Source organism: Quercus lobata, assembly GCF_001633185.2.
Source record: "Quercus lobata isolate SW786 chromosome 2 unlocalized genomic scaffold, ValleyOak3.0 Primary Assembly chr2_unplaced_Scq3eQI_2006, whole genome shotgun sequence".
Taxonomy (NCBI): domain Eukaryota; kingdom Viridiplantae; phylum Streptophyta; class Magnoliopsida; order Fagales; family Fagaceae; genus Quercus; species Quercus lobata.
This window is the reverse complement of record NW_022154702.1, coordinates 30,703-46,884: the sequence shown is the minus strand read 5'-3', so window position 1 is coordinate 46,884 and position 16,182 is coordinate 30,703. Positions and strand designations below refer to the sequence as shown.

General features: G+C 33.5%; 1 protein-coding gene across 1 annotated transcript; it reads right to left on the bottom strand.

The window, feature by feature from the left end:
• Positions 1–5,597: 5,597 nt before the first annotated feature.
• Positions 5,598–7,716, bottom strand: LOC115972725 (F-box protein At1g47056-like). Its single transcript, XM_031092988.1, has one exon. It carries the CDS (start codon positions 7,406–7,408, stop codon positions 5,768–5,770), a length of 1,641 nt encoding a protein of 546 aa, XP_030948848.1. The 5' UTR covers positions 7,409–7,716; the 3' UTR covers positions 5,598–5,767.
• Positions 7,717–16,182: the final 8,466 nt, after the last annotated feature.

Below are 16,182 nucleotides of genomic sequence, written 5' to 3'. Positions count from 1 at the left end.
GGCTTATTAGATTTAGAGGGGCATTTCCCTATTTTCTGCTTCTTTTTTAAGATTTTTTTTAATAGCTTTTTTAGGATAATTAGGATCCTAAATGAATTTGATCTGTTTTTAAACCGCTCCACTTAAGAAAAATTTTGTTTATAATAAATTTTTTTAGCAAAAAAGTCAAGTTTTAAGACCAATTTTATGAGCCTTTAACTATTAAACAAACTAAGTTCAGATATAATATTATATTTGTGAAGGACCTCATAAATTTATATAAAATGTAATCCCTTATCGAGCCGAATGGGTGTATGATAGAATGAGTTTGCTTTATAGGCTACACTCTATGCTCCAAAGGTTACTTAAGCCTTTTGAGTGTGACATATCTGCTCAACTAGTTTACTACCCTACTAGTAATTAGCATGTTTGCTTGAACGTTTCTTATACAACAATACAATAGGCCATATATTAAGGGAAAAAAAATATTATATCTATATTTCATTGATTTATTTGTGTAATTTTAAACTAATGGTTCGAATCAATAAACTTACTAGGTTTTTTGGAGATGGAAGTGTTGTTTGAAATTGTAGGTTATTGGCTCTTTACTAGTTAAGTAACCCGGATGTGATATCAATATCTTCCTCTCTTTGTTTTTCTTTTTTTTGAAACCGATATCAATATCATTTTTTTTTATTAGAATGAAAACTACTCATTTAATTAATCAAAGAGGCTAGATTAGCTTGAACAATATGAGAAATGTCTGGTGGCACATCTTCCATCTAGACAGTTAAATCGAGCGAATTAAAAACCCACATAGCCAAAGCATGAGCTACATTATTTCCCTGTCGAAGAATATGAGCAAAACTAATGCAATTAAAAAAAGAAGCTAAAAATTTAACATCTTGAATCAAATGCCCATGTAGAGATGGTTCTGAACTAGTAAGCTCCTTGAAAATAATGTCCAAGTCACCTTCGAAAGTAGCAGAAGTGATACTGCTCTCCAAAGCAAACTCAACTGCTTTTCTAGCTGCTAACACTTCTACCTGTGCCACTATTGCTGGGAGAGGAATATCAATATCATTTGATTTGCCATAATCTAATAAAATTGTAAGTTAGTACATGTAAACTACAAACAAAATAAACAGTGATTTATAGGGAGAATTACACTTTATCACCCTAAACTATACTCCAAATTATACTTTACACCCTAAATTTTTCGAATGCACATTTTACTGTAACCTTATAAAATTGCAAGTTATTACATGTAGACTACAAACAAAATAAACGGTGATTTATAAGGAGAATTACACTTTACCATCCTAAACTATACTCCAAATTACACTTTGCATCCTAAATTTTTTGAATGCACATTTTGCATCATAAACCATAACCCTTGTAACAATTTGCACCCCAACGTCAAGTTTGCCATTAACTTGGATGGAAAAGTATGATATTATGTGAAATGACCCAATTGCCCCTCTTCTCAATCTATTAAAAATAAAGAAGAAATTACACTTTACCACCCTAACTATACTCTTGATTATACTTTGCACCATAAATATTATATTTCCATTCAAGTTAACGGCAAACTTAACTTCCTGGTGCAAAGTGTAACAAGAGTCATAGTTTAAGATGCAAAATGTGCATTCGAGAAGTTTAGGGTGCAAAATGTAATATAGAGTAGTAAAGTGTAATTTTCCCAATGAATTTGGTTTTACATAGTTGAGAGTCGATTGGTTGGGAACTATGGGCCTATGGCCAGAGCCCGGATCTAATACTGGGCCTACTGAAGTCTATAATCTATGCGACCACACCCTAAAACCATGGCTTTGTGAATTGTGGTCCATCTCTATCGGACCCGCAGATAATATACATGGCATGGGAGACTGGGATTCTTTACTTAATATGATTTGCCTCTGCCAAGCTGCTTCAATTTGGCAACCCTGGCAGTTCTCTGGCTAGATAATTAAGTGTGATTTTGAAATTTTTGATGCATGCAATTAAGCCATTTGCTATTATACTCTTCATTTACTTTTTTTCCCCCCTTTTTTGTTTCCTCTCACTTTGCATATGTATAACTATAATAAAAATTCATTTCTAAAGCTTTCCTAATAGTTGGACAGCTTTTGCTCTTACTGGTTACAGTTCATTCGTGTTTCTTTGGTTTTCCCATTTCTTTCTTTCTTTTCGAATAAGCAAAGCACTTCCCCATTCCACAGAGAAGTGCATAGTGCGTGGTCGCATAAGGGCCAATGAAACTGTTGGTCATTCAGATACACACAAAGGAAATGGATTTGGTCATAAGTCATAACTCATAAGCAAAAGGGTGTGGTCAATAATCAATATACCCGTGCAATACAAGTTAGGCTGCTTCTGTTCTGTCTGTGACTTCTGTCTAATGTCTAATATGTACGCGAGCTGCCCGCTCATCCACGCTTGCTTTGTGGCCAAATCTATAGCAAATTTTGACTAATCACCATCCTACTGGTATTATGATTCAGTAATCCGATTTTAAAAATATGGAAACTTCTAACTTCTTCAGGAATCTCTATCTAATAGTCAAGGTGACAAAAACTTAGAAAGCAAAATGCCAATACAGCCAGTGACTTTTTAGAAAAAGTAGATATTACATGTTCATACTTTCAGAGATAGCACACGTGAAAAAAGAAACGAAAAAAGTAAAACACACTAAATAAAATGCTTGAGCTGTAGAGCAGAAAAGAAATGATTGGCCAAAGCCAAAATAGAAAAATGTGAAAAATTGCAATATTGTTACCAAATCATATAATACGTTTTAAACTAGAAATTCGGAGCACAAGATTCTAAACTAGATTTCTGCAGGGAAGTTTCTCAAAAAAAAAAAAAAAAAAAAAAAAAAAAAAGATTTCTGCAGGGAAAAAAATAGGATATTAAACCAGATTTACTCTTGCACATGGCGTTTGATAATGATTATGTGGATTTCAAGCTTATTGCGTGCTCGAATAAAGAACATATTATGGGATAAGTTCAAAACACAGCAAAAGCCAATTGTAATAATAGTCATGATCGTAGGCCACCACGCCATTTATGAGATATGCTAGGCTGCTATGACTCGGTCTGATCCTGTTGAACGGTCTCTAGACAACTTGTCCAAAATCTTTGCTCAAGGTCGAGGGTTATCATCAGGACCTTTTACAAAAGATGTCAAAAATTTATGCAGAGCCTAGCAAAAAGTTCTGACTGCATAAACTTCACCACACACGCACAGTGGGATCAAATTATGGACATGCTTCAAAGGCTGTAGCCTTGTGGGTGTGGGTGTGTGTGTGTGAAAGAGTGCGCTATCTTGAATAAAGATATGAACAAGATATTGTAGACCTGTTATTGAACAAGATATTTTAGATCTGAACAAATAAATAGTTAGTGTCCAATTAAATTCTCTAGATTGCAAAGAAAACATATCTCAAAGCTGCAAATCAAGCCTTAATTAAAATACAACAGTTATCTTTTCTCATCAGCAATCACCACTCAAAAATGGCCCTTTTAGTTTTTTTTTTTCTTCATAATCAGATTTGAAAAAATAATCAGGTATAGATATCCCAGCCTCCATAGCAGCCATCATTGTCACACATAACTTCACATACACACATAAACATTCCTCAAGGGGGTATGTTTGTGCGGGTAAAGAGAGAGAGACACAGTACCAAAAGTGAAATTATACCCTCTCCCATCCTAAGAAATATGAGTTCAACCCAATTATTGATTCCCCAAAAACATCATCATCATCATCATTGCTGCAATCAAAAACAATTACTTGAAACCTTAAGACAAAATTTTACTCAAATGTGATCGAGTTAAGCTTCCAATATACTTCAACTTCAACAAGACGATTTCAAAGAACAGTAACATACAAACAGAGATCATAATGCTTAATTAACATGTTAAGCACCTTTACCTAATATAAAAAGACCATTAATATGCCCAAACAAACACATGCACATGAATATTAATAACCTTTTCTAAATTTTCATTTTCAGCTGAAGTAATCACAACAAGCAGGCCAATCAATCCTAATATTTATAAACACAGCAACTCACACCAAATGTGCCCTTAGATTGACAATGAAGCCCATCAAAAAGTTGAAGCCAGAAGCCATTGCATACCTGAGACTCACAATGACTGGCTGTTAGTCGTTAGCTGCTCCCTTGGCAAACTTCTTAGTTCTTACGCCAAGCATATCCTCTTCATAGCTACCTCTTAGGCCCATTGGCAATACTAAAACAAGCCTTCTGACTATTTCATCATTTGGCAGGAGGTTCATGACTTTCTGTGCCTCACCGAACCTGTAAGCTAGATGGATCAAACCCCACCAGGCCACCAAGGCCTTCAACCTCAAGAAATCATAATGTCTTTGACATGTACCTACTGACCACAGAGAAAAGGAGAGAGACTGGGAGAAAGGGAGAGTAGATATCAACCATATGGCACACAATCAATATCAATAACTAATAGTTTTGATTACTGAAAACTTTATCTGATCAAATTACCGGAGAGCATAGAAACAGAATCAGTTCTGGGACTTCGATACAAAAGTTTGGCTACTCAACCTAGATTGTTTAATAGACATCCAAATTGGTAGTAATTAAAGATTTACAAAAAGAGCTAATGGTTGATTTTACATTTCCCACTAGATGAATGGAAACGCTACACCAGAAGCTGTCAATAACTTCAAGGATGTAATGCATGATAGTGTTTGTGTGTGTGTGTGTGTGAGAGAGAGAGAGAGAGAGAGAAAGAGAAAGAGACTCAGTTTATGCAACCAAAAGCAAATAACAAGTTCAAGGATCAAAGAAGGATAAGTACTCAATATTTGCAGATTAAATAAAAAGAGTATGACTTGTCACTGGCATCCCAGTGGCCTCAACTGAGCTGAGTCATTTTTTTATATTAAGCGAAATTCGTATTACTTATATAAATTCCACTATCCAATTGACTTTACAAGACTCATCTCCTATAAACATGATCCAACCATATCCACTGCACTGGTCAAATTTCCTAAACATCATTGTTTCTCACCAAATAAAAACCAAAAATTTTAAAGCACACAACCAGAAACCACAATTTCTGGAACAAAGCAAAACATAGATTGAAAGAACATCAGAATTCAAATCAACAATTCAGTAGCAAGACTGCACATTAAATGGTATTAATAGTTTGTCTGAACTTTTCATCCTACCATCCCATTCTCTTAAATTTAGGAAATAGTTGTGCTTTTATCATCTACTAATCAGTAAATCATTTTTTTTTCAATGGAAAAAAAAAAAAAGACATAAAACCCTTTTCCACCTTGATTAGGTCCAACTTCTGAATTCCCAGCCTAAGGTAACTGATAAAACCCTCTCTAGATACCAACTGAACATATATGATGCCTGAGTTTCTACCAAATAAATCAATAGAATAACAAGACACCAGAAGAAATTTCAAACTTTTTTCTTACAACCAAATGAAAAAGAATTAAAAAATATTAATCCCCAGGTACTATTTGCAGACTAGAATTGTATAAATCAATTAATAGCAAAAGAGTGTTAACAAGTGAGAATTTACTGAATAAAAAAAAACAAAACAAACTCAAATAAAAAGAGAATTGAGAAAAGTATGATTACCAATTGCAACAGTGAAGATTCAATTCAAAATAAGCGCAATAAACAGAACACACAGAAATTAAATTAAATACATTAAGATAAAGAGAGAAAGACAGAATCAGATCATACAACACAAAACAATGTAAATTAGACCGGACATCAACCTAACTACCCCGACCATTGCTGTTAGCACTTGACCACCTTCTCAAAGTACAAGCCACGAAACTCCTCCCACTTAATAGCCCTAATCTCCACTTCATCGAGCTTGAACGGCTCGTACTTCTAGCCATATTATTCGCCGCCACAGCAGCTGCCGCGGCCGCAGCCATTTGGCTAGGCACTGCAGGAGCTGGGAATTCGGCCGCGCCGCCATTTTCTTGTGCTCCATCACTTGCACTCGCATCCTGCTGCTCAGTCTCACCATTGTCCAAATTCACAGCAAGTGATTCTCTATTATTTTTCAACCATTCAGCGCCTTCCATAGTTACTGCTCTACATTTCTTGAGCTTCACTTTCACCAAACTAGGGCAGCCATTGGCTAAGGCTTCCAGGCCTTGATTGGATACAGGGCAGCTTTTTATACAAAGCTTCTTCAATGCTATACATTTTGCCGCAATGCACGAAATCTCAGGGTCACCAACGGTATCGCTTCCACATAAAGCTAAGCGCTCTAGATTCTTGCAATTCGTAGCTAGAGATTCCAAGCTTTGCTTCGTTGGATTCACACCGATGAGAACCAATTCCTGAAGATTACCACAGTTTTTCGATACCGCGATTAAGCCATCGTCTCCGATTCGATTCGCCTTCCAACCATCAATGTGAAGCTTCCGCAAGTGCTTGCAACGTTCGGAGAGCGATAAGAGTCCGATATTTGTGCACTCAGGCGTTTTCACGAGGTGAAGAATTTCCAGATCTGAACAATTCGAGATGGCCAAAAGACCGACATCGCTGACTTGAAGACGCTCGAGGTGGATTTCGATTAAGCTCGTAACGTGTTCTGTGACCGATTGAAGAAGCTTATCCCAATCGCCGGAGCACCGATATAGCTTCAAAGTTTTCAAGTTTTTTGCTCCTGTAATTAGGGGACCGAAACACTGACCGTTATAGAGTTCCTTCAAGCAAATCGTTTTGAGAGACGAAGCCGCCGCGCCGGGACCGATCGGCTCAGCCGTGGCTCCGTCGGTGATGCCACGTAAGCGTTTCACGGAGAGTTCTTCAAGAGACGAACAGTTTTCGAGCACGGCGTTCATACCTTTAGCTCCGAAAGTACAGGATCCACACGAGAGCTTCTTCAAGCCCTTGCAGTTCTTCGCAAAGGCATCCATCCCCGCGTCGGTCAATTCGCGACACGCGCGGAGCTTGAGGCGCGTGAGGTTCCGGCACTTGCGCGAGATCTGCACGAGCGCGTCGTCGCAGATACTCGCGGATCTACGGTCGCACTTCAAAGCGAGCTTCGTCACGGAATCGAACCGCGAAAACAGAGAATCTATCAGCGGGTAGAGTTCCGACTGTGCGTTGAGAGAAAGTCGGTGGCGACTCTGACCTTCGACCCGAAACCACCGGTGACAAACCAGAGAGCAGCGTTTCCGTTCACCGGAGTTCAGAGACTGAAATATACAAGCCAAGCACTCATCAGGCAGCTCAGAGATATAGTCAGGATCGCCACCATCGATAATCTCGTTGTCATCGTTATCTTCGAGGGGTTGCATCGGGCAGATCAGGGCCGTTGATTTCGACTTAGGTCGATTGCTGTGATTGATTTCACGGCGGCTGGAAATGGCAGCCGTCGAAGTTGACTGGCCCATCCAGATAGACGGTTGAGATTTAAGCTATGAGATCACAACACCATAGTGAAGCTCGGAGCCACTCAAAGAAGAAGATCATTTTTTGTTTTTTTTTTTTTTTGGGTGTTCTCTGCGTTCGAGACGGACTTGAAAATTAGATTCCAATTTGGTTTTTGTGGAGTTCGTTTGTACTGTTTTTGTTACCTCTTTTTTTTTCTTTTTCTTTTTTTTTAGCTTTTGAATTGAATAGTCGTGGTAGGCCCAATGAAGAAATTAAAATTAGAATATTCTAAACTGGGAGAGATGATAAGGGATAGGCGTCCTTATGTTTGTTACCATGAGCATTTCTTGCTTTGGTTTTTCTTTTTCTAGCGTGATTTCTGTTCGAAAATTCAAATCGCATGGGTTGGTTTAATGGCCTAATATGTGGGTCCCAGAAACAGATGTTTCAACAACCAGCTGTGTCTGAGACCATGTGGGGGAGCTAGTGGAAAATTGGAAAAACTACTTTAACTCGTGAGTCATGAGTGTGATGGGTGAATAATACTTTACGAAAATTTGAAAAAGTTACTAAAATTGTAATTTTTTTTTTAACATAATTAAATAAGTAGTGTGGGAAAAATATGCATTTGTCTATTGTTATAAATTAAATAATTTTTTTTATTTATAATTCAGTGTTTTGAATTTTTTTGTTTTGATAAATTTTTGATTTTATAATCAATGACAATCCTATTCTCTTATCCATGTATTGGCCTCATCGCATGTGCCTTGCGCATGCGATAAGGCTTTTTTTTTTGTCTAGTGTTATCATTTTCTTTTTTAAAAAAATTGGATAAGTTTGTTTTGAAGATATGGATTACTATGAGATTTGTAGGCATTTTAAGTGGAGTTAGAGATATATTTTTACCGGGTTGTCCTCAAAATTTTTTTTTTTTTCTGTTAAACCTAAGGTTTAGAAATCCTCTTATAAATAGTATAGATAATATCCATATATAATTAATGAGATAAGATTTAATTCCATTTAAATCCTCCGATTGTTTTCTTTTTTTGTGTGGTTTATATGGTTTACCTGTCTTATATTTGGATGAAAATAGGAGAAAGTTTGTAGATTTAAATAGGAAGGGTTTTGCCAACGGAGGCTTGGCTCAGTTGGGTATGGTTCGTTCGCTCTGAAAATAGGAGAAAGTTTGTAGATGTCTAAATAGGAAGGGTTTTTTTTTTTTTAGAATAAATAGGAATGGATCTTTTATCATAATTATATTTCGAAACCTACTTATATAATGACATTTTTTTAATAATCTTTTTAATTGATTAGATATTCTGAAAAAGTACTATTGTTATCGAATAAGGTACCTACAATTGAATCCGCCAAAAAAATACCCAAAAAAATGAAAAACTATTGATATCTTTGCTAATGGTAAAACTATTGATATCTTTGTTAATGTAATACTTGTATTTAAACATTTTCTGCATCATACTTGTATACAAATAGGCTAATTTGACTAAACTTTAATACATAGGCATTATGGTTATTTATTTTGTCAAGAACCTTATAGCTTAATTAATACCTCCTCATGCATAAAGTGCTTGGAAGTTCGGGAGGAAAAGAGTTCGAGTTTCGAAATTAGTAACATATTGTAATTATCTAAAAAAAAAATCAATTCTATTGTTCTAAAAAATAAAAACAAACAAACAAACATCCTCATTTAATATTAAAAGTCTTGTAGCTCAATGTTATAGTCTATTCTCAGTTCGAACAAGATTCAAAGTCCTCCCTATTCTTGTAACTATCAAGTTTATTTTGTTAAAAAAAAAATCAATTATCAAAATTAATATCTTTTATGTCTCCGGTGTACTATTTATATTAGACATTTATATATCCATACTTTTATTAGATATTCTTTCAAATTTCCCTTAATTATTATTTTTTTAAACCCTAACAACTTTTTTTTATTCAAACGATAATATCCTACCAACTTTGTTAGAAATATCAAAAAGTATCCCTTAAATTGAAAAGTTCTTAAAAAGCAAAACAATGATGTTTGAATTTAATGGAGTAATAGATACTTATCACAAATTTTCATTTTTTTTTTTTTTTTTTTATATGAGATGGGGTTTAAAATTTTTTTTTAAAATTTTTTTAAAAAAAATCATAACTAATTTATCACAAACTAGAGACTGAGGTTTATTTGGATTGTCATCTAAATTTTAAATCAATAACAAATTGATCATTTAAATTGGGCTTGGGTTGGGACCGTTGGGTCACTCTTGCAGTGATCACGGATAGATCAACGTGCGAAAAAATGGACTACTCATGTTAAGAGCATGAGGGCGCCCATTCTGTATCATAATTCTCTGACAATTATCTTCGCCTCGGACTAATTAAACTAATCCAAACAATAAATAAACATTAATCATACTGTTCCACCTTTTGGCCAACAATTTTCCGTGTAATCCTTAAAATGTGCTACACCTGTTATCCGCTAAATCTGTTTTTTTAAAAGCTACCTCTCTACATGGGATTACAAATTTACAATTTACAACTGCAAATTACAAGTTACAACCCTCATCATTGTTATGATCAAATCTCAATCATGGAAAGGATCAGAAGATATCTAAGGTCTATATATATATATATATATATATATCTTCTAAATTCTGAAAATTTTGTTTCCAGAATTTATCTTCAGATTTTTGCAATCAATTTTTGTTTTGTTCATAATTTTGTAATCAATTGTGAATTTCAATTAACCAAAAAAAATAATATTACTGTCACAAACTTTTATTATGGAAATTTTTTTATGAATTCTTATCTAAGTTCATTCTTAATATTATTTTTTCATTTACTAAAAAATATTTACGGTATAAAGAATTTGAAAAAAAAAAAATACTGTAACTCTTAACATTTTCTAAAAAATATCTACAACTTGATGTCTTTTGAATAGATATTATGTCGCACTCATATCTCTTCAATGTTATCAATGGTAAATACATTATCATTCCATCCATTCTTTGAGCTTCTTATCTTGACCCCCCTTTATTTTTTCGTTGGTTCCATAAGTGAATGAGTGATGAGGACAATTCCAATTTCCGCTTGCAATTGTTGTCCACTATAATTAAATATTTATAATATAGATTATGGCATTAGGCAACCATGATGTGACTTTAGTTATTTAAATTTAATAGAAATATATTTTTATTTATTGATTGATAAAAGAAAGCTAATAGTCAATTAAATGAAAGTTTTTTTTAAAAAAAAAATAAAAATTTATGAGATGCAACTATAATTCGTACTTATTTGGTACTAAATAGACAAGAGACCAGTTCTTTCCCCCCTTTGGAGTATTGTATTGTATAGAGTCATGATTATCTTATATTTAATCAGGTTGGTTTAATGACGTGAGTAAGGTACTTAATAGAAAATTAAATATTTCAGATTTTCTCAAAATCTCATTTTCTGTTTTGTTTTGTTTACTTAATATGCATTTGCATCTATTAAGATCTTATATAATAATACTTTATAGTAAGGTATTTGGAATCGAAACTCATTTATATAAAAAAATATAGTTACTTCATTTTAGACAAATGATAAAAACATAACCATTGAGAAAACTATATAAATTTGAATCATATTATGTATGTGTGTGCGCATTCATGTATGCATTAAAACAAATTATAATAATAAAATGAGGTTTAAGCGACAGTTTTATGATATTTACATCCTTTGTAGTGTCTCATATTTATAGTTTAAAGTTTAAACTTACATTCCCTTCAATCTATACCATCTAATATATTTTCAATGGGGACATTCAATATTCAAAAACCCCCTTGTTAATTCAAAAAAAAAAAAAAAAAAAAAAACCTTGTTATTGTTGTAACTAAGAAAACAAAAACAAACTATAATAAGGAAATAAATATTAGTTGATATGAACCTTCCATAATCCATCCCATTTATGATTTACCCAACACCATGGCCTAACCCTCCATCCCCACCCAATCTCTTTATACTTTAACCAAAGTTTTATAAATATTAGTTGATTCCATCTATGAACTACTAACGGGGAGTAGTACTAAATATTGTTCCCCTTTTTTTTTTCTGAGAAAAAAAATATTGTTCCATTTTAATGGTATTACTAAAAAGATATCATTTTCTCACTTAATCCTCCTATCTAAATCAACATTGAGAGCTCAGCACCATCCTAAGTATGGGTCTTTTATGATCTTATCTTTTCCCATAAAAAATCTAAACCAATCTGAAGCACCCACCATGGTATAACCGTATAAGTGGAAACCGAAGTCTCTGTTTCCCACCACAAGTCACAACTAACCATTCATTCACAAGGCTTCAAAATTGTTATCATTTTCTTAATTTATAATCAAAATATTGCTTGCACTTCTATATGCTTTTTCATAATCTTGTGATTAAAATAAAATATGATGTTTTTTTATTTATTAATTTTTCATACTAAGCAAGATATTTTTTTTTTTTTTTGTGTGTACAAAAAATCACGAGAACCTCGTTGGAGATTTCATAAGAAACTTTTGGCGCCCTACCCATGAAACACGTTATACAACTCATTGCAACGCCATGCGTTATTTTATGCATAAATAAAATAAAGGAGATAATTTATTTTGTGATTGGAAATAAATAATATCAGAGGGTGATTTCGTGAAAGTAATGATATCTGATTATAAGATTCATTTCTATGCCATGGCAGCTCTTGAAATTTTTCTAAGGTGTTAATAGTGTCAGGGTTAGGAATAGTTTAGAGAAAATGTTTATTTATTTATTATGTGTAACGAAAAAACAATTTTAACAATAATGCTATTGATGCAACACTTTCATAATAAAATATAAGTGGTAAGTTGTTAAAAGTATGTAAAAAAGTTATGTCAATATAAAAACCAATTACAACATACAACTTAACCTTTATGAGAGTGTTAGAGCATCTCCAACCTGTTTTGCTATCTCATCATATTTTACCATTCCAAAAAACTATTTTATCAATTATATAATATAATTTTACAATACTCCAGCATCCCAACTTTTATTTTCCTATTCTATTCATTAAAATAATATTTCAACACAATAAAATAATATATCCCACGTTCACCATCATTTATAATACAACTCGTTATTTCTTCTTTCTCTCTTTCTTTCTGTTCAAGAACCACAATCACCACCACTGTTACACTACACACACCTGACACCACCACCAGCAACCCATAATTTACCGTCAACACCAAAAAAAAAAAAAAAAAAAAAAAAAGCAACCCACGATAAAAAACTAGACCCACACCACTGCCGCCGAACCCCAACAAACCACCAATCCCCACCACCATGCCACATGCCCACCGGAAAAATCCACTCTATCAAAACCCCATCGGAACGAAACCCACACAATCAAAACCCGATCTCCATATACGCAAATCAAAACTCCGATCTCCATAGAACCCACGTCGATCAAAACTCCATCGGAACCCACCCGATCTCCATAGCACCCACGTTGATCAAAACTCCATCGGAACCCACCCGATCTCCTTCCGTCGATCAAAACCCCATCTGAACCCACCCCAAATCAAAACCCACCTCGCCACACCGATCTGCACGCACAACTAGCCACAACCCACACACCCCACGATGAACTCCATGTAAAACGGCCCAAGCAGCTCTAGTGGCAAGTCTTGAACAAGAGAGGGAGTGAGTACACAGTCACACAGAAAGAGAGCGAATGTGAGAATGCTGAGAGAGAGTGAAGAAAGAGCGCTGAATAAAAAACAATATTTATTTTTAGAATTGAGCTACAGTACCATCTTACATTTAAGATGGTACTGTAACACAATTGTAAATTTTTTTACAATTTCACAATTTGACTAGTCCGATTGGAGCTCTTTTAATGCCTTAATGCTAAAACATGCTTAAATATGGCATTTAGAAGTCCAACTGCGGATGCTCTTAGATACAATCTAACAAGATAATAATGACTATTTATTTACCAAAAAATTTTATAATAATAACTATCTTCATTAAATGGTATATTTCGAATCAGAAACATTGACATGCCATGTACGGTAGGAAATCAATTTGGTACATATCTTGCCCTGGGTGAAGTTTGAATTGATCATACAATGAATGTAGAATATTTTAGGTTCTAGTTAGCTCAATTAGTAAAGTCTCTGATGATTGAATAAGAGATTTAAGGTTTAATATATGCTTACACCAAAAACTTATTAGTATCTTGATCTGATGATAAAGAGCATAATCATCAAAAATGGATGTCATAGGTTGAAATTAAAAAAAAAAAAAAAAAAAAAAGTAGAATATTAATTGACTATATAATTAAGAATTTCAAACCCTTCTCCATGTAATAAGGCCAAATTTGCAGTCATGGCACGGTAGAATTCCCTAGTTTTTAAAATCTTTTTTAACCCTCAACCATTTGCTTGACAATATAGAATGGCTTATGGTCTTTCTAGTTGCTCCATACACATAAGAAAAATGAATGTAGAATACTAATTGACTGTATAATTAAGAATTACAAACCCTTCTCCATGTAAGGCCAAATTTGAAATTTGCAGTCATTGCACGATAGAGTTCCCTAGATTTTTTATTTATTTTTAATATAACTTTTTTAAACCTCAACTATTTGCTTGACAACATAGACTGGCTTATAGTCTTTCTAGTTGCTGTATACACAACAACAACAACAAAAAAAAAAAAAAAAAAAAAAAAAAAAAAAAAACAAATTCATGATATTCAAGCTACTATATGCTAGAAAATAGAGATACTATAAATTGTTGGGAAAACAAACACCTTAGAGAGCTTTTTTAATAATTAATATAACATATAAAAACACACTTTAACTCAAAATGCCTAAAACCAATAGGTATGTGCTCATATGTTATATTAACCGCTCATTTTTATGGGTTCCAGTTAGTTCAACTGATAAAGTCTCTAATTCATGGTTTTAATGTGATTGGTGCTTTGTGCTTAATGAACTTCCTCTTTTATTATGCTAGAATCTCCTATCAATCACTTGGCGCAAAGAGAGAGAGAGAGAGAGAGAGAGAGAGAGATTTTAGTTATATTTCATTTTCTCAAATATAAAGGTATTATTACTATCGCGATTCTTATGTTGACAATAATGACAACTAGTATGTTTGATTATCATATAATTAAATTGTTAAAATCTATTGTTAACATAAATAAATTTGATCCTGGAATCATGCTTTTTTTTTTAAAAAAAATATTTATAAAATAGGGTTAATGGAAATGAGAAGATTATTTTATACCGTATGGAAACCTTTAAGGTCTTAACTCTTACGGACTTTCAATAGACCATTTATAAAAAATAATATCACCGCACACCCTTAGTGGAATGGTCACTCTACAAGTATAAGTGCTTGTAGGGTGCGGGGGGTAAGGACCGAGGATCAAGTCTCCAGGAGGGAGCTTCACACACATATACACTAAGGGTCTGTTTGGATATCGCTTATTACTGAAAACTGAAAACATTGTAGCAAAATAATTTTTAAATGTGTGAACAGTGCCGTGTGACCCATTTTTAATGAAAGTTTTGCTGAAAAAAGAGGTTTGTGGGTTCCGTGCACTGTGCATGGGACCCACGCTCAAAACATTGGACGCGCAAATGTTGGACACTTGTTGCTATCCAAACATTCACTTAGATTAGGTTAGAGTAGAATTTCTATCTTGTATATAAAACTAGTGGCGGAGCTAGGATTTGACTCAAGGGGGGGCAAAATTTATATACACTATGCATGCATATTGAAACACATACATATTACATATATGTTGGATAGTTGTAAAGGATTTTTTTTTTTTCTTTTTTTTTTGCATAAATAAGCCATCTTCTTTTATATATATATATAGAGAGTAAAAGTTCCATTTATAAATGAAAATATTTTTAGTAATTAAGTATGAACACCAAATACAACTAATGTAAGTTTGTGTTATTATATAATTATCTCAAAATTTTGGTTTATTATACAAAATTTTATGAAGTAGGATAATTATTACATAAAGAATTTTTTTTAGTAAGGATCCACATGGTGAAGTGGAGAATTGACACCAAGTCCCAGCCAAAGCTAGAGAAAGAGATGCAACTTTGAGATGGATATATTGTCAAACCAAATACAAACCACCTTCTTCTTACTAAAATTTAAAAGCCACCCAACTATTTTTTTTGCTGAGCAAGGGGGGGCAACTGCCCCCTCTCGAGCCCCCCGGCTCCGCCCCTGTATAAAAATAATAATAATAATAAAAATACAGGCCTTGTTATCTCAAAATTGATTAAATGGGGCGTGAGCTTTTTTGTTTTATATATATACAGAGAGAGAGAGAGAGAGAGAGAGAGAGAGAGAGAGAGAAATTGTTATATTTATAGTTGCTTATTTACTGAAAGATTTTTTGACTGAGATATTTATTGAAAGTTTTTTTTTTTTATTCAATTTATTGAAATTTAACATAACTATAGATGTACCAATAAAAAAAGAGGCCTTACAAAACTATACACTAACAAATAAGTTTAAAAACTTGAGCCAAACAAAAGAAGAAGAAGAAAAAATGCTATAAAGTTTATATATAGATTCATTAAAAAGTGTAATCCCTAATCTACTTATGGTTTGTTGTTACCGTACTCTTTTACTGGTGAGTAATATTTTAATTATGTAATTGTGTCAATATCAATACAATACACAATGTGTTCTATCATTCAAAGGAGAATTAAATTTGACTATGTGATTGTGTCAATATTAATACAACACATAATATATTC

Bases quoted from the DNA above. Each gene is read 5' to 3' on its own strand.
- LOC115972725 (XM_031092988.1), bottom strand. From the start codon at position 7,408: ATGGGCCAGTCAACTTCGACGGCTGCCATTTCCAGCCGCCGTGAAATC.